Source organism: Ctenopharyngodon idella, chromosome 2 (assembly GCF_019924925.1).
Source record: "Ctenopharyngodon idella isolate HZGC_01 chromosome 2, HZGC01, whole genome shotgun sequence".
NCBI lineage: Eukaryota > Metazoa > Chordata > Actinopteri > Cypriniformes > Xenocyprididae > Ctenopharyngodon > Ctenopharyngodon idella.
Window position 1 is genome coordinate 10,528,407 of NC_067221.1, and position 18,425 is coordinate 10,546,831.

Here is an 18,425-nt window from a genome sequence, read left to right on the forward strand (position 1 = left end):
GTTGTCATGGTTTCTAGGTATGTTCCCTTTGTTTCCATATTTACTTGTTAATTAACTCCACCTGTTCCTTGTTTTCTCCCTTCATTTAGTCTATCTATATATAGCCCCCATTTTCAGTTGTTTCTTTGTCCGTTCTCTGCAGTGGATAGTTGGTTGTATTTTTCCTGCGTTTCTCCTGTGCTCCTGCGTGTTTGTTGTTTTGATTAAATTGTGAATAAACGTGACTTCTGCGATTAGATCCTGCCTCAACTCTCCTCTGCTGCAGCCGGCTGTGACAGCACCGTATTTCAGTGCTCTTGGAGCGATACTCATCCACTCATTCCACACTGCATGGATATCGCTTCTTGTAACAGCTGTACAGTAATCCATCACTTTCTTTTAAGCACACTTTTCCATGTGACATTCTCCCTAGACATTGCCCCGACTCTTCCACCTCAGCAACCTGGACATTGCCCAAAAGAAGATGATGACAGTCCTTTCAGGTGGATACCTTACAAAGACAGTTGCTATGCTTTTGTGACGGAAATGAAACCATGGAGCAGAGCGGCTAGACTCTGTATGACATGGGGTAAGGTTATAGATTGATTTTTAAAAGCAGTTTACCTAATTACATGACAGGTGCAAAGTACAAAGAGTAACAAAGTTTGCACTTCATTTTCTTTCTCATTAGGATCATCTCTTGTCAGCATTAGGGATGAAGCGGAAGAGAAGTTTATAGATGCCAACCTCGTGCTCCTTGAAAGTTACAAAGACTTTTGGATTGGACTTTTCCACACCCAGAAAGGTAATGCGCTAAATATAACTACTCGCATGTAGGAATCTCTTCTGTACAACTCCTTTCCAGTGCCCAAGTGTCTTCACACAAATATTCAATTAACTCATGGATCTAAAAGGGTTGGTTACATATGAACTCACCTTGGATTATCTAATTACACAGGACACTGGTTATGGTCAGACAACAGCGTGGTAGATTACACTAACTGGGCATCTACAAACGATTATGAAGATGACTATGAAGACCACTCTTGGAATCCTGACTGTGCATTAATCTCTACCAAATCTAAAAAATGGAAAAAACGGCATTGTGATTACACAGTCTTGCCATTTATCTGCAAAACCCCCAAAGGTATGTATTGTAAAATTTCACATATAACGTATTTCGTGATTTTTGTAACATGTGAGTGTAGAGAAACGCAGGACTATATCTCAGTAACTAACGTTTTGAGTCAAATGTCCAAAGGCATGATTGCAAGGTATACTATAAAATGATAAACTGTTCTTATAGAATATAAGAAATAAAAGAGGTATTTTTTTTTTGGTTTGGTGTTTCATTTGTTATAATTTTATATTAATTTGTACCATTTGTGTTAGCCAAAACACTGGTTGGATATTTCTTGTGTTTCATAATTACTTTACTGCTTTAATCTTCCTGAAAAGCCACTAAATACCCTATAATACCTTTCAAATACAAGTATGTTGTGGAAGATATCATTTTTCCTTTTACTTTAGATGTTAATATTTCATAAAACTACTTTCTTAAATTAGGTTCATTAAACAGCATGTCCACATATTGTGACAGTTTACCCTGTATATATGAACAGATATGCTTATTATGATTGTTTAGAGTAAAAGGGAAATGAAATAAAACTCCAACATTTTATTACATTATCTATTTATCCTTTTTTTCCCTGCAGTAATAAATACAATCACTAAGGCCCCACATACAGGTATGACTTATTCCTAATGTCTTTTCTTGTGCATTTTCTGTCAAAAATTATTAAAAAAATCAAATTTTATGTCAAGTCATATACTTAAATATAAGTAAGTTAAATAAGTATAAACTCTCAGATGTTTAACAGCATATGTAGTAAAATTGTAAATAGTTAGACACACTAGATAGTTTCTCTTATCATTTTTTTATTGCTGTTTTCACAGGTAGTGAACCTCACAGGGTCAATACCGGTTTGGCTGTGTTCTTGAGTATTGCAGTGGTCTGCATATTGGGAGCTCTAGCGTACATTTACTACAGAAGTTCAAAAAGACTGTTATTGCCTACATTTGAAAATCCCATGTATCAAAACACAGAGGGTGCTAATTCAGATAGTAAAGATAACAAAACATTGCTTGGCCACATTGAGATAGCTGAATAGACCTGTGTTTTATATTGTCCCAGTACTTGTATATATGTAAGGGATAATGTACACTCAGCCGGTCATAATCATAAAATAAACAATGGCAGGGATCATCAGGTTTATTTTGCGATAATGGCTGTACTTTATCCTGCTTCATACTGTACATGGCTACTCAGCAAATAAATATTGATTTTGGTAGAAATAATTTTATGTCAGAAAAAATGCAGCTATGTAGGAATCAGTTGTCAATTCTGTCAGGACCACTATCGTCGAATATGATTGATAATTGCATAGAATTTGTATTGGCGGTATGGTTCCTGTTCTGGGCAAGAATTCCCTGCACATCCATGCAGCCTAGCAAGGATAAGAGCAGGGAGAGCAGCAATACTAAAAAAAAAAGGGTAAACAGAACAGAACCAACATATGCAGATATTAGTCAATAATTTAACATGTACGCATATTCCAAGAATTAGTCTGATTTAGGGGAATCAGAAGGCCAAATCCTGACTGGACGACAAGAGGAGCTGGGGATAGAGGAGGGTAATTAGCTCCTGAGAAGTGCGATAGCTGCTGATAATATTGAGGAGCTTATATATGGATGCTGTGATAGGCGTCGTATTCCTATAGGTAGACGTGAGTCACCTGGGAGTCAGCTGATGCAAGCTTGACTGACATGACCTGCCAGAACCGATGCTATGCTTGATTTATATAGTTTAGCAGTCATTATGCAAAAAAAATATCTGACTGCAGAATGGTGTAAATGACTAATCAGAATCAAATATTTCAACGAGTCAACCAACATGAAAGGAAATTGCTGATTTAATATGGCATTGCCATTGTCCTGTATAGTTTCCTGTGATGCTATTTCAAGGCTTTTGTACAAGTTTTCAGAAGTTTTTAAAATGTTTTTCTAGTTGAATAAGAACTGTCTCTAAATAAACTTTAATTTTTACACTGTAATGTGTATATATATCTGTTTTTGAGCGAACCACCACAGTTAAACTCCAACTTTGCAGTGCAAATTGGTTTAAGTATAGAAAAAGTGAAATATTTTTGGGTGCAGTGCCAAAAAAACAAAAACAAGATAAGATGACGCAAGGTCAGCTGACATCCCTGACAGCAACATAGTGTCGGCCCAGATCCGGCCCACATCTGGTCCGTGTGTAATCCACATGTACCAGATGTGGGCCGGATCTGGGCCACACTATGTTGCTGTCTGGGATGGCAGTATTTGGAGGACCGTGTTGGACAACAATTTAACTAAACTTTTTATATATATATATATATATATATAATTTTCCCCCCCATAATTGTACAGATTTTATATTTATACTTAATGTGTGTTCAAAATAGTTATTCCCTGGCTAATCAAAGGTGAAAACACAATGAGAGCCACATTTGGGAAAACAGTACACAAAAACATTAAATGGTAAATTTGACGTGTGCATTATTGGTTCAGGAGAACATTTCAATAAAGACAATATACAGTCAGATCAACTGAATACAGATGTACATCTATATTACAGTGCAGCAGTATCTGTACTCAGTTTTATCAGTCCAATATCTACAAAGGCATTTATGAGGTATATACAAATGCATAGAAACAATTTTCAAGCTATAGTGTTGTCACAAACTAATGCATAGAGTACTCAGGAAACATAAAGGTATAAAATGTAAATAAAAGTCATGGCTCCAGGTGCATTAAGAATATATACAGATTTGAGTGCTTATATATCGTTGCCATCTTTCTCTTTCCATTTTTATCATAACTGGAAACAAAACTTTTACCATGCTGTTGCACAACAGGTATTTTCTCAATCATCGTACTTTTTTCGCTCAAGACATTTGAGTGTGCCTTTTTACTTTATGAACATGAAACTTGCGGTTAAGGAAAAAATGATATCCATTTGATATACATACTGTATATACTTAAACATTTTGAAAATTATAAATACATGCAGCTGGTTGGCTAAAATTATCACATTGTATATAATAAATATGGAAAAACAAACTGTTCATAAACATCAACAGTGTTCATTTGCAATAATTTTGCATGAGCAAAGAACACATACAGTAATATGGCTTGAGAGTTGATTTAACATGACTATGTCTTTATATTGACACAAACAATCCTTTAATAACATAAAATTTACTGAATTAAATTTTGTTATGACAAAACCTATCTACAAAACCTGGCCAAACTAAACACTGAACAATGTATACATTAAAGCCAACGTGAAATAGTTCGTAATTGCTCTCAGGGTACGTTTACACGACGATGTACTAAAAACGGAAAAGTTTTACCTTTTGTGTTTTTCGCGTACAGATGACAACGTTGTCAAAACAGTCCTGTTCACACAGATTCGTGAAAATGACTAAAAATGCTGTATTATGCTGCCAGGCCAGTAGTTGGCGATGTCACTTTGTAAAGAAACACTACGTGCCTATTGACTGAACACGTAATACGCATGTGCATGACGTCACCGTTTTCACAAATTCACGATAACGGCATCGTCTTTAAAAACTTGAACATTAAAACCCGTTTTCAAGCTCCAAAATGCCTTTGTGTAAATTAACAGCAAAAACTCATAAAGTTTTCCATCTTTAGTTGAAAATGGTGCCGTGTAAACAGCCCCTTAGTGTCAGCAAATGGAATTGCAAAAATAATGACTTCAAACAAGCTTCTTGAATACCTCTCCCCACACAATCTGCCATTAGTCAGAAAAATATATAGCCCTGCCCCCAAACCCATGTCATTGGTTGAGCCCCGGTTGCTGTCAGGCTGGTCGAAATGGTCAATTGTTGTGCCACAGCGTTTATACTTTTCAGTTAAATTAACCTACAAATGTCTTGTCTCTGTTTTAAGTAAGGATAGGTGAAAGTACTATAACACTGAAAATATACAAAACGGAAGCAATTTCCTCTGAATGTGCGAGACTTCTGCTTCAATAGCCCCTATACCCAGACAACAACATAATGTCGTCCCAGATCCGGCCCACATCTGGTCCGTGTGTAATCCACATGTATCAGATGTGGGCCGGATCTGGGCCACATTATGTTGCTGTCTGGGTAGGTAAATAACTTGACTAATAAAAAAAGTGCAGTAAACAGTAAAATTATCTGCTCTGTGATTATTACATTAAATTAAAATATGAGAACAAATACCAGTTTGTAATATCAAGCGCCATAACACATTGTTTTCGTACAGCTAAAAATTGGAAGCCTTGCACATTCAAGTCAAAAATGTTAAAAATAAGGTGGATAAAATAAATAAAAATTACTAGACTAGACTGTCCTTGTTTCAATGTTGATAAAAATGGACCTTCCAGTCCTTGAGGTGAAAAGCCTATGACAACCACAAAAGGGTTCTTTAGTTTGCCTAATTTTAATGCAGCCAATAACAGCACAGAGTGAATTTTGCCCAGTCCTGCATACAGCTTATTTGTGTGTAAATGCTAATATTTCTTGTTAATTATTTTCTTAATATTTTCATGGGTATGACCAGTTTGCATATGTGCGTTTCATGAAATTATTTGAAAAAAATATTTGTATATGACTGTTAACAACAAGCAAGGATTTCACCACATATGGAATTGGAAGGACCAAACATGCTGAAATCATTTAAAAATACGGTAATCACAGGCCTGATACTGTAGCAAGAGGCATATAAAGCCAAGGAAACCTAATTATATGAATTACAGACTCAAAATCAAGGAAAGTTAGATGTCGACCAGAGTAGGCAATAACTCAGCAGAATGGATAAATAAAGAGAAAACATGTTATCCTGAGTACACGGTAGCCAGCATTTCACATAGCAGCATTAAAACAATGTCCATCTCAGCGATGAATGTACATGTCTTCAGTCCACTCCTCCGTCTCCACGCATCTGTCCCTCTCCCTGTCCCTTTCCCGTCCCTGGTAGTGATAGTGGTTGTGGTGTGGGTGAGCGTAGTGGTGTGATTGTTGGTGCGAGCGCAGCTGTATCGGCTGTCTCTGTTGCCTGTTGTGCTCGTTGTGCTCCAGCTCGTAGTCCTGCTGCCCGTGGTGGGAATAATCCGGCTGAATGTCCGTGGTCCCGCCGCGGCGGTGGTGGTGATGTCTATGGTGATGGTTGTGATGGTGGTGGTTATGGTCCCTTTGAGTTGTAGTCCTGTTGTGGTAGACCTCGGTTTGGTCCGGTTCGCCCTCGTCCGGGAGAGCGCGCCTGCTCCGGGGCTCCGTGTATGAAGTGTCTTTAGTGGGAAGCTGCTCCATGTCAGTGGGCTGCTGGTGGCGCACGTGGTGCTGGTGTTTGTTGTGGGGCTCGGTCGGTCGGCTGGTGCTGGAGCGGTGGTGATGATGGTGGTGATGGTGATGGCTGTGTCTCTTTGGCTCGCTACGAAGAAGCCTCTCCTCCTCCTCTGCCTTCTCCTGCACTTCCTCTTCCTCTTCTTCTTCCTCCTCCTCCTCCTCTCTCGTCTCCTGAGCCTGGGGCAGATGCTCCTGCTGGTGCTCTTGAGATCCTTTTCTTTTTGTGGCAGCCGTCTTCTTGCTTTTCTGTTCGTCCTGTATATGGGATACATCAAATGAAAATGAGATACATCAAATTAATGTTTTGTGGATTTTTTTTTAGACATGCCTGTTAGCTTTGACACCATTTATAACAGAAACAGACCAAAACATGTTCCATTCAACAGTCATTGTTCCATTCATTTTCTCCATAGGGGAACTGATTTTTAAAGATAACTTTTAAACATACTGACAAACCTACTATGAGGTACAAGGTTGCTAAATGATGGAATAAGCTTTTGTTAAAGCCACCAGTCTTCATTATTTAAACATTGTTTAAATAACTGTGTTGAAATGCGTAATTCCTACAATGTAATCTCCACCAATCAGAGAATTGAAGCTAGCAAATCATGCTAAAAGAACATTTTAGCATCCGTCCACTACCATGAAGGACTGAGAATGTCTGTGTGGCAAGCAGGGTGAGGCAGAGAGCCATGGGAACGGAGCAAGGCCGGTGGTGCGATTCCTAATGAGCGTCACTTGCATGCCACACCGGCCTCAAGTCTCACGGAGGAATTCCGGGAGGATAAAAGGAGAAGTGACGATAGTGAAGGACCAGAGAGGATCAGGCCTGGACTATGTATGTTGTGTTTTATTATGTTTTTATGCAGCAGTCATCAGTGAGGGGCTGCCGCTTTACTTTTTTTTTGTTTTAATTATTATTTTATGATGTTTTGTAGTTTATGATATGATTTTTTAAGTTACTTTGGAATGTTCGCCAGTTCCCACCTCCCTCTTTCCTGAACTTAAACTCTGTTACATTGGTGCAGAGGGACACAATGTCAGAGAGCCCTCACTGCAGCATGAAGGAGCAGTGACTGCTGAAGGCGGTGGTGCTGCAGCGATTGACCAACTGGTGGGTCGGAGTGCTTGTTGCCGTACTCCTGGGTTGAGGAGTGGTGGCTGCCATCCGTAAGGGAATGGATGATTTGCCGCCATTCGCCGGAGGCCAGGCCTGCTGCCGTCTGCCATGATGGGGAGGAGCAGGCAGACCGAGGGAATGGGTTGAGGACCGAGATGCAGTGTGTCTGGGAACTGGACCAAGATTTTTTTCTTTTCCTCTCTCATCTCTGTCTCTCCTCATCCTTCAGTCTCCTATTCTCTCACCTCATCTGTCCTTACCACCAGGAGCTGTGGCCACCCTGATGGGCTCCCCTCCTAGAGGGGGTTTGCGAAGTCTTGAGGGTACCCCCAGCCTGTGAGGGGCAATGGGGGTATGTAGCAAGCAGGGAGAGGCCAAGAGCTGCGGGAACAGAGCGAGGCCGGTGGTGCGATTGCTAATGAGCGCCACCTGCACGCCACACAGGCCTCGAGTCTCACGGAGGAGTTCCGGGAGGATAAAAGGAGGAGCGACGACAGTGAAGGACGAGAGAGGACCAGGCCTGGACTATTTATGTTGTGTTTTATTATGTTTTTATGCAGCAGTCATCCGTGAGAGGCTGCTGCTTTACTTTTGTTTTGTTGTTTGTTTATTTTATGATTAAAGTTACTTCGGAACGTTCGCCGGTTCCCGCCTCCTTCTTCCCTGAACTATCAAATACTTTCCTTTCAAATACTTTTTTGCTTCAAATCCAAGTTTGTAAACTTGTGATTCATCTTGTAGATGGTTGGTTTGGTTCCTGGTTTATATCTCTTTAACTAACTGCTGCACTCTATGTTAATGAATCATCCTTCACTACACAGATTTTTTCTAATCAGATACTGACTAGAATTAAAATATTCTTACAGGAAGCAATGAACAGAACTTTCCTTGGTTCAAACAGTACAGCATGGAACTAGCAATGCCAAAGTCATGGGTTTGATTCCCAGGGAAAGCAAGAACATCAAATGTGATCAAATGTGTACCTTTTATGCAATGTAGGTCACTGAGGATAGAAGTGTCTACCAAGCAGTGTTGGGGAAAGTTACTATTAAAAGTAATGCGTTACAATATTGTGTTACTCCATAAAAAAGCATTACTTTTTAGGAAAGAAATGTTGTTACTTTTGCATGACTTTTTCTCACCTGGGCTGGGCTTGCTTGTTTGTTTTTTAATAACAAAAAACAAAAGTTTACACAGCACACACAACACCTCTGCACCTTATTCACAGTCATGATTTTTCTCAACATGAGGGCTTAATTATACAGGCCTACGCCTACCAGTAAACAAATTATTCAGACATCACCACCGACTAGTCGTTTATTGAAATATGTAGTAGTTTCACAAATTCCTAAGTAAACCCTAATGTAAAACCAAATAATTTGCCTAATAAAAATGCAAAGACACTGAACTACAAAAATGGCACTAAACTGCTGTACTATAAAGTTTACTTACAACACCTAATAAGCTATTACTAATACAAAGAAGTAGAACAAACTAGTAGGTACTGACACTAAAGGCATTTTACCTCAGAGACCACCATCTCACTCACCGAAGGTCCTTTAAGCTCAAGTCTTCTTTAAATGTCCAAGAGAGTTTAGTAAGAGGTAGGGAGGAAATTGAAAATGTCACAGAATGACACACCACTAAGCAAAATTTCAGACTTTATGGAGCCTGCAGATGTTTCCAAACAGTCATAATTTAGGACTTGCATAGAAGAACGAATGAGTAAACAAAATCTAATAAAATCTGCAAGAATGTGGATAAACCTGAAGGACAAGAGACATTAATTAGAAAATAGTACTATAATTATGTGAAAATCTTATTTAATTGTGTGTATTTAGGATACATAAAATGCTAGCAATGAGATCAGCCTTTAAATGAGATAAGACAAAAGAGTCTGAGATTTTATTACAGAATGCTACACAATACATAATGGAAGATGTGGTGGAAATGACACCATTTATGATTTTATGAATATATGTACACTACCTTTCAAAAGTTTGGCATCAGCAGTACAAAAGATGTCTATTTCAAATAAATGCTGTTCTTTTGAACTTTCTATTCATCAAAAAATTCCACAAAAATATTAAGCGGCACAACTGTTTGAACATTGATAATAATAAGAAATGTTTCTTGAGCACCAGATCAGCATATTAGTATCATTTCTGAAGGATCATGTGACACTGAAGACTGGAGTAATGATGCTGAAAATTCAGCTTTGCCATCACAGGAATACATTACTTAAAATTAGGGATGCACCGACATGAAAATTTTGGCTAATACAAAATTTAACTGATAATTCTTTATATTTGAAAGCCGATAACTGATATATTGGCCGATAAATCTAAATCCAAATTTTTATATAATTTTTGAAAGCCTGATTACAAAAACAAAAGTCTCACCATTAAAAGCCATGTCCCAAGCACACAATTATAATGTTCACATTATAATTTTATGAAGCCTATATGACAGACTTGCGCTGAACATGTTGCACTTAATTGTATTTTTCTTTTTGAAGTAATTTCAATCATATTTCAAGCAATTCAAAACCATAATTGCAAACAGTGCGCAGCTGAAGGAAATAATCTATCTTTTATCGGCTTTAATATATCGGCCAAATTTTCTTATCGGGCCAATAACGATAACATTAAAAATGAACATATATCGGCTGATACCGATATTGTGGCCGATATATCGTGCATTAAAAAAGAAAAGTTATTTTAAATTGTAATAATATTTCACAATATTGCTGTTTTTGCTGTATTTTTGATCAAATAAATGCAGCCTTGGTGATAAGGGACTTCTTTCAAAAACACTTAAAAAATTACCATCCCCAAACTTTTAAATGGTAGTGTATATATTTAGACTGTCTAAAACACTGTCCTAAGGACAAATCAAACTGGTGAGAGTATGAAAGGTGTTTTAAAGTGGTTCATTTTATAAATGTCCAAAGGGCCAAAAATGTTTTGTTAAGCAACCAAACAGAAAGTATATGTCTAAAGAATATTTCTGAAGTTGTTTTGAATGGTTTTCGCCATAGGCTCTATCTATACAGTAAATGTTCAATCTCAGTACTTCATTTCCTGTTCTTCTCCGAGTGTGTCCAGTACCTTAGCAGGTGTGGGGCTGGTAGGGAGTGTGTTTTCTGCCAGTTTCTCCAGCATGGGGTTGGGAGGTTCCATTTCAGGAGGGTGTGTGGCTCTCCAGTAGGCCTCCAGGTAATCAGCGATGTGTTCACAGGCATCTGACAGCTGGTTTTCATCCAAAATGACATCGAACAGCTCCTGTGAGAGAAACCAATGGTGACGTCACAACAAGGGTAAGTATACAGTGAAATGAAGCCAATGGCGCATAATGCTGGGAGGCTAATCTATGTCAAACGACTGCCTTGGGTACTTTGCAACCTGATATAGCATAAAAATAACAGTCTCTTGATAATCAGATCCGTTTGTGATTAAGCCCTCCAGCTAGACTTGGATTAGAAATAAGGGCAGTGTTAAAAGGAGGCCATCAAAGAGTTTCGAAGTTTGGGTGTTCATATTGATTTTCTGAAAAGAAAAAACTGAGTTTATCGGAGGTTATATATCAAGAGCATAACAGAGTGACATTTTGTATCATGATTAATTGACTATTCCGCCTTAAACATTACTAACCCATCCACATGAAAATAGAGCTTATCATGAAGATTTCCTATGGGACATTCTGTAAAGTTAAGAGGGGTGGATTTTAGCAAACTACAATCATATAGAAAACATTTTAACATCTTTTGCATGTTTTTAAGTATATGGATGGCACACTCACATTAGGACACTGGGCCAGTTTGTCTGCGGCCACCATCTGGACATTCAAATGTTTAGTCTGAGATTTTCCCCTGGTCTTTATCAATCTTGTCAGAACCTGAACAGCAGATGAAAAGAGGAAGGAAAAAGGGACAGGAAGGATGAGTGGGAGGCAAAGGGGGTGAAAGAACATTGGACGTTAGGTCACATTGGGTCACAAGAGAAAGGTTAGTGTTTTTGTGCAACTGGTCTTCTCTCAAATCAGCGTTTCCTATGTGAATGTAATAGCTATACATTCAAAAGCCTCTGGACAGTGAATGAAACCACGCTTTGTGTAGCCTAGTGACAGACAGATAGATCATATATCATTTTGAACGATGTAGTGCACTTCGAAAGGACATAAATAAAAAGACATTTGCGGTTATCAAACGACAGGTTTATCAAACAAGCTGATATAGTACCATATCAGATATCGCTGTACTGACAGAATAATCTTGTTTCTGTCTCCTGTTGGCTTATGTTCATTTTTATTCCAGAAAATACCTTCTATTAGATAACATCGTAAAACTAATGGAAAACTTGAACATACTAGCAATTTTTGGGCATTTTCCTAAACTAGGGAAATGGCAGAGACCAGTTTGAACTGGTTAATATACTGAATTAAAGCTGAATGAGGTTCTTTCTGATGACTAACTATGACTAGGTATTTAACTGATGACTATGTATTGAACATTAATTATTTTATAATAAGTGTTGAACATAATTCTTCATGCTGAATAGGTCCTGTTTTGGCATTAAAATTAACCTTAAAATTAATTGTTTTACAGATCATTACTGCAGAATGTAGCGAATATTCATACCAATGATAACTAAGCATCAATACAACCAATACAACCATATTCATACATATTCATAAAAATATGTATTAACCCTTGTGCGACCTTATGGACGTTTTCAGTTGTTGTTTTTTTTTTAATCATTTTGCCTGTGTTACTGCCAACTGTTGGCAAGGCTTTCATTCTGTTGGCAAGGCTTCTAAATTAAAATTTTTACTATTTACTATTACATGGTGCCATTTTCAGTGGATAAGTAATTTAATTACTTAGTAATGCATTACACCCAACACTGCCTGGATCTTACTAACAGATAAAAAGACAGTAAAGACATTTATAATGTAACAAATAATTTCTATTTTATATAAATGCTGTTCTTGTGAAGTTTTAATTCACCAAATAATCCAGCAAAAAAGTATCATGGATTCCAAAAAAATATTAAGCAGAACAACTGTTTTCAACATTGATAATGATAAGAACCAAATCAACTGGAGGAATGAGTTTCTAAAAATTCAACTTTGCCATCACAGGAATAAATTATTATTATAAATTATTATCAAATACATTCATATAAGAGAATTCTTTCCAACACATTTAAAAAAATCTTACCAACCCCACATTTCTGAATTATAGTGTATATATCCATTTCATCAGTAAGCAAATGTTTATTGTGAGAATGTTTGCAAGTTCTGTGAACATAATCTCTAACCTTAGGTGATGAAATCTTGACATACACCAGGATCGGGGCCAAGGAGGTCTTGCTTAGTTGGAGAGGGTGGTTAATGGTGTCGGCATCCAGAACCACAAGCTGTAGGCTGCGTGCTAACTCAAAAATCCTCTCAACCTCTCCTTGGATTTGGGCTGTAGGGACAGAGAAATAAATAAATGAGGCTATTCAACCTAAAAATCCTTATTTATGAGATCTTCAAAAAATATTATTCTATCAAAGTACAAATCTGCTGAATTGCAGCCAAAAGCACTTAAAATGTAATGGGATGGGAAGCTTTTTATGTCCAGTTCCACTAATATAAGTAGAAAGAAAAGAAGAAATAGAAGTTTTTTGCACCATTTCATGATGTTTTAGAACTGAAGAAAAGCGTATAGGTGAAAGTCCCATCTTTAAAACTAAACACATTCCATACACAGGTCATGCAATATGTCTTTGAAAATAGAGATGATCAAATTATGCTGACACAACAGTTCCTCATCCACAGGAAGTAACAGAACAATGAAGGTTTAAAACTTGCTCTTTGCTCCAAATTGAGCAAACTTTAATAAAAAAAAATAAAAAAAACATCACATGAGTTCAAAATCAGCTCACATGATGTTCAACATTATCTTTCACAACACACTGCAAAAATAATTATCTTAATCAGTAGTTTTAAATCGTTTTCCAGTAAAAATATCAAAAATTCTTAAAACAAGATTTTTCTTACTCCATTGGGTAATAGTTTTCTATGTTCTTATCTTTAGTCTTATCTTACATGATTTATCTTGTTTTAAAGACGTTTAGATATTTTTCAGAAAAACAAAATTACTTATTAAGCAGCAAAACTTAGTCTTACACAAACACTGAATACTTTGGCTTGCATTTGTTTGACCAATAAAATTATGCACAAATTATGAAGATTTTGTGGTTATGGTGTCTAACACAAGCCGAAGCTTTTAGGAGCAGTGACCTTCACTAAAAGTATCAGGGTTCTTTGACACTTATAGTGTTCTCTAAGAGGTAAAGCAGTTCTGATGACACCAACAGGAATGAGTTGGGGGAACATAGACAGGCTACTGCTGTAATACATACCCGCGGCATCTGAGGTAAGAGAGCAAAATGAGGGACAGAGTGGAGAGAACCAATCAGATCCCCTTAACAAAGCTAGCTACACACCTCAGATCCACACTTGGTGAGAAAAAACATCCACTCACGTTAAACAGCTACTTAATAATTACAGTGACAAGATACTACTTTTTTTTGTGTTGAACTTGTGAGAACTGCAAGAATTTAAAAGCAGTGGGAATTTCTCTGTAAGTGGGATCTTTTTTTTTCTGAACACACTGCAAAAATAGTTTTATCAATCATTATTTTAGTCTTCTTTTCCAAATATTTCAAACAAAAAATGCATTTACTTGATAAGAAAAATGTGCAAGATAGTAAAGGTGCAGTGTGTAAATTTTAGCGGCATCTAGTGGTGAGGTTGCGAACTGCAACCAACGGCAGCTTATCCTTTCCTATCGAAGCAAAATAGCTACGGTGGCCGTCTGGCCCACTTAAGTCAAAGGCCCTGTCCCAAATGGCGCCCTAAACACTCACGGCCTTCCTACGAGTCTGCACTTTCGTGACGTAACGTCGCTTTGACTGTCGGGAAGAAGTCTGCCGCAGAGCTCGCACCAGTGCAGGCTCAGCAAAAGTGCGCATCGAGGGCGCATATCGGCTGCAAAGGGGGCGCTCACGAGCACCCTTCTGAAGCCTAAAATTGACAAATGGGACACCCTACGGTCTGGTGGACTTAACGGACACGCGCACGCGGCAGCCATTGTAAGTCCACAAGACCGAAAGTGCATAGAAGTGTGCCATTTGGGACAGGGCCAAAGATGTCGTCGTCTGAGACAGCAGAGAGTACGTTAGCCAGTCAAGCAATGAGGTTTCTTCTTACTTCTAAAAAAGAACAGTCTCTGCTTCTAATAAATCAGACGACTATTACTACTACTTCTTCTTCGTGTGTATTCAACGTTGGTGACGATTCAAGCTGCCTCTAAAAAAATGAACGATTTAGAAGAACAACATAATGATGAAACGCGCTTTGTGTTTGTCCGTTTAGGGCTGCTGTAGAAACATGCCAGCGCAAAATGACGACATGTGCCTTGTCCAAATACCCACACTTGCGGTCTTTGCACTTGACCACTAGTCTACTCACATGACGTATTTCCTGTATTTGGCTCAAGTGCTCAAGTAGGCGTGAAGACTGCAAGTGTGTGTAGAACTTTTGATTACCCGATGGGACACACTTATAGTCTTGCAAAAAATGCAAGTGTTTACAGAATTTTTTTTTAAATTATTATTTTCAATACTTTGCATTTTAAAATACACTTCTAAATGTTACTATGTAACTAACAGAGATACAATTTTAAAATTGTGGCGCTTCTTTAAGTGATAAAAAGCAGTTGCAAATGATGTACAAAATACACATAGCCTACTCATCTTTACATCAATAAAATGTGCAACACTTTATATTTCACTACCAAATTATATGTAACATATAATTAATTTAACTTACAGTCGTATGTTTTCCTTGACATCTCGCGATTTCAGGGCATGCGAGTTCCCAAACATAATGCATGATGGGATACACTTATCCTTGAATACTGCTCCGAAGCGGTATTCAAGATAGTGTGGGTTTAGTGTGCATTAAGGGCACTGCACTTGGGCATTTTTAAGACATGGGACAGTCTCGCGCACTTACTTCCTGTCGCATGCACGCGCTCTCAAGTGGCCAAGACCGCAAGTGTGGGTATTTGGACAGGGCAATGGAGGGGGGACCCGCGGTGTATGTAGATATAAATGGGTTATTCTAATGTAATAAAAATGTATCGGTTCATTATGTAAGGTTTTTATACACCACTGAAAACAGAGTTATGTGCATTTCTGTCAATAGATCCTCCTAAATTTGACACATTGCACCTATAAGACTTGTAAGCACATAACAATTAAGTTTGATACCACACTAAATTACTGTTTATGCTTAAAACAAGACAAAACAACTTGCCAACTTAATTCAAGATATTCTCTAAAAACAAGTGTTAATATGAAAAAATATGAAATTATTATTTAAAATTAAGACAAAAATACTGATTAAGTATTTATTTTTTATTTTTTTGCTGCAGTTTACTATGGTCATTTTATCCCAGTGTTAAGAAGTTGGTAATAATTAATCAGCTTTATCGATACATGAGCTGAAGTATATGCATTTGTTTGGGTTCAATGATTAATAAATTCTTTCTAGGCTCTCTCTGATTCAATATCTTAAGACTGATTTAATATCTCAAGTCACTACATTCAGAATACATTATGTAACTGGTATGGAATGACATAAAACATTAAGAAAAGAGCAAGTAGTGATTACCCAAACTAGAGCGGGTGTTGGAGCGATCCATTATGGCGTGTTTGCTGGGGTTGTTGAGGATTGACCGCTTGGCAAGTGCAATATCTGCCGTCACCCGGGTGATAGTTATTCTAATGATGGATTTACATATTAGAAACAACACTCTATATGGCTACACACAATTATTACAATAGCAAATATTCATTTGTAATGAGTCCATTAACTACTTAATCATGTGTACCATACCTTCCTTCAAATCTGTGTTTTAAAAAATCAAAGAGAGCTTTTTGCATCATGTCCGTAACCTGTAAATTCAAATACAAGAGAGAAAACGTGCAATTCATTAATAACGCTTCAAATCCTAAAGTGTAGTTTCAATTACGTACAGTAGAGGGCAGTGCATATTTTTACATAATAAGTGTGGCATAAGAGAACATGATGCTCAGGTTCTGCTATAAGATACATTACACACAATTCAAATTGAAAATGATACTTTTCACTTTTTTTATTTTAAGAGTATAATATATGCATATGTCTGCTGAGCCACTGGGTTGTTTAAAGCAGTAATGTTGAAAATCCTCTGAGACTTTGGACAGTGAATGACTGAACACTGCACATATGGAGTCAGTGGCAAACGGCCCTCACCTCATAGCCCTTGAGCGAAGGCCCCATGAGCACCACAGGACGCATGGAAGGCACAACATCATATGCAGCCAGTTGCTCTCCCTGCATTTAAAGACACTTGGTGAAAATATGCTTAAATAAGCAGGCAATCTATAAATATATTAACATAAATGTGTGTGTGTTGGGGTCATAAGCACAGCATTATGCATTTGCTCACCGATTTCTTCTTCACTTGCTGAACTAAAGGTAAAATTTTTTGAAAAATTAGAAATACACACAGACACATAGAATGATAACATTATTTATGTTCCACATACATTATAATTAAAAGCACTGATTAGTGGATGAAAACAATTTAGCAATGACAAACACTAAATTCAGTAATTTGTCTTATTAATAGAATAATCTTGAATAAATACTGTGGATAATAATACACACACCTGCAAATAAATACATAAATAAATAAACAAACAGCGCACCTGTTGGAGGTGGAGCCGCTTTCTTTGCGTTCAAATCATCTTTGGCAGAACTAGCCGCTTTACTGTGACGAGAAAATAAAGTATTTTGTATATAATGAATGTTGGAGCAATTTATGTACATTTAAGGGTGCTTCCATACTAGCACTTTTAGTGCTCATACAGGTTCTATAGACATCAGAGTTTGGTTCATTTGGATTTTATGCGCTGATGCTTTGAAAACAAAACTCTGGTTCAGACCAGGCAATCGAAACAAGTGTGAAAGCACCCTAAATGATTCATTCATGCAATAAGAACACATAGATACAAAATGAAGACCCCACACTGAATGATAAATGAGTTTTGTTTACTTGGCCAGAGCTTTGGCGGCCTTCCTGGCCTGCACCTCTCTCCTGATCAGAATCGTCTCCAGGTTCACTGGGCTGGGGATAAAACCAACCTCTCCCCCTTCCTTTACAGGCCGTCCAATCCACCAGTCATTATTAAACTTCTGTAAACAACAACAACAACAACAATACCATGTTTTATAAATATTTATACAATAAGGTCTCATTCGTCAACATTAGTTAATGTATTAACTAACATGAACTAACAATGAGCAATACATTTTTTACAGTATTTATTCATTTTTATTAATATTAGTTAATAAAAAGTCATTCATCGTTTGTTCATGTTAGTTCACAGTTCATTAACTATGTTAACAAATACAACTTTTGATTTTAATAATGAATGAGTAAATGCTGAAATTAACTAAGATTAATAAATGCTGTAGAAGTATTGTTCATTCTTAGTTCATGTTAACTAATGAAACCTTATTGTAAAGTGTTACCTGTGGCATAACATTATGACCACCTTCCTAATATTGTGTTGGTCCCCCTTTTGCTGCCAAAACAGCCCTGACCCGTTGAGGCATGGACTCCACTAGACCCCTGAAGGTGTGCTGTGGTATCTGGCACCAAGATGTTAGCAGCAGATCCTTTAAGTCCTGTAAGCTCCATGGATCGGACTTGTTTGTTCAGCACATCACACAGATGCTTGATTGGATTGAGATCTGGGGAATTTGGAGGCCAAGTC

General features: G+C 37.5%; 1 protein-coding gene across 2 annotated transcripts in view; it reads right to left on the reverse strand.

Moving 5' to 3' along the window:
* Positions 1 to 3,562: 3,562 nt before the first annotated feature.
* cacnb2b (calcium channel, voltage-dependent, beta 2b) overlaps positions 3,563 to 18,425 on the reverse strand; it is a 38,498-nt gene continuing 23,635 nt past the window's right edge. For both annotated transcript variants that reach the window (XM_051881752.1, XM_051881762.1), the window contains exons 4-13: positions 17,702 to 17,841; positions 17,355 to 17,416; positions 17,093 to 17,115; positions 16,897 to 16,977; positions 16,498 to 16,556; positions 16,273 to 16,382; positions 12,864 to 13,015; positions 11,344 to 11,439; positions 10,653 to 10,826; positions 3,563 to 6,677 (exon numbers count right to left, since the gene is read on the reverse strand). In XM_051881752.1, the coding sequence (XP_051737712.1) occupies positions 5,970 to 6,677; positions 10,653 to 10,826; positions 11,344 to 11,439; positions 12,864 to 13,015; positions 16,273 to 16,382; positions 16,498 to 16,556; positions 16,897 to 16,977; positions 17,093 to 17,115; positions 17,355 to 17,416; positions 17,702 to 17,841 (1,605 nt within the window). In that variant the 3' untranslated portion in view covers positions 3,563 to 5,969. The remainder of the gene's footprint in view (positions 6,678 to 10,652; positions 10,827 to 11,343; positions 11,440 to 12,863; positions 13,016 to 16,272; positions 16,383 to 16,497; positions 16,557 to 16,896; positions 16,978 to 17,092; positions 17,116 to 17,354; positions 17,417 to 17,701; positions 17,842 to 18,425) is intronic.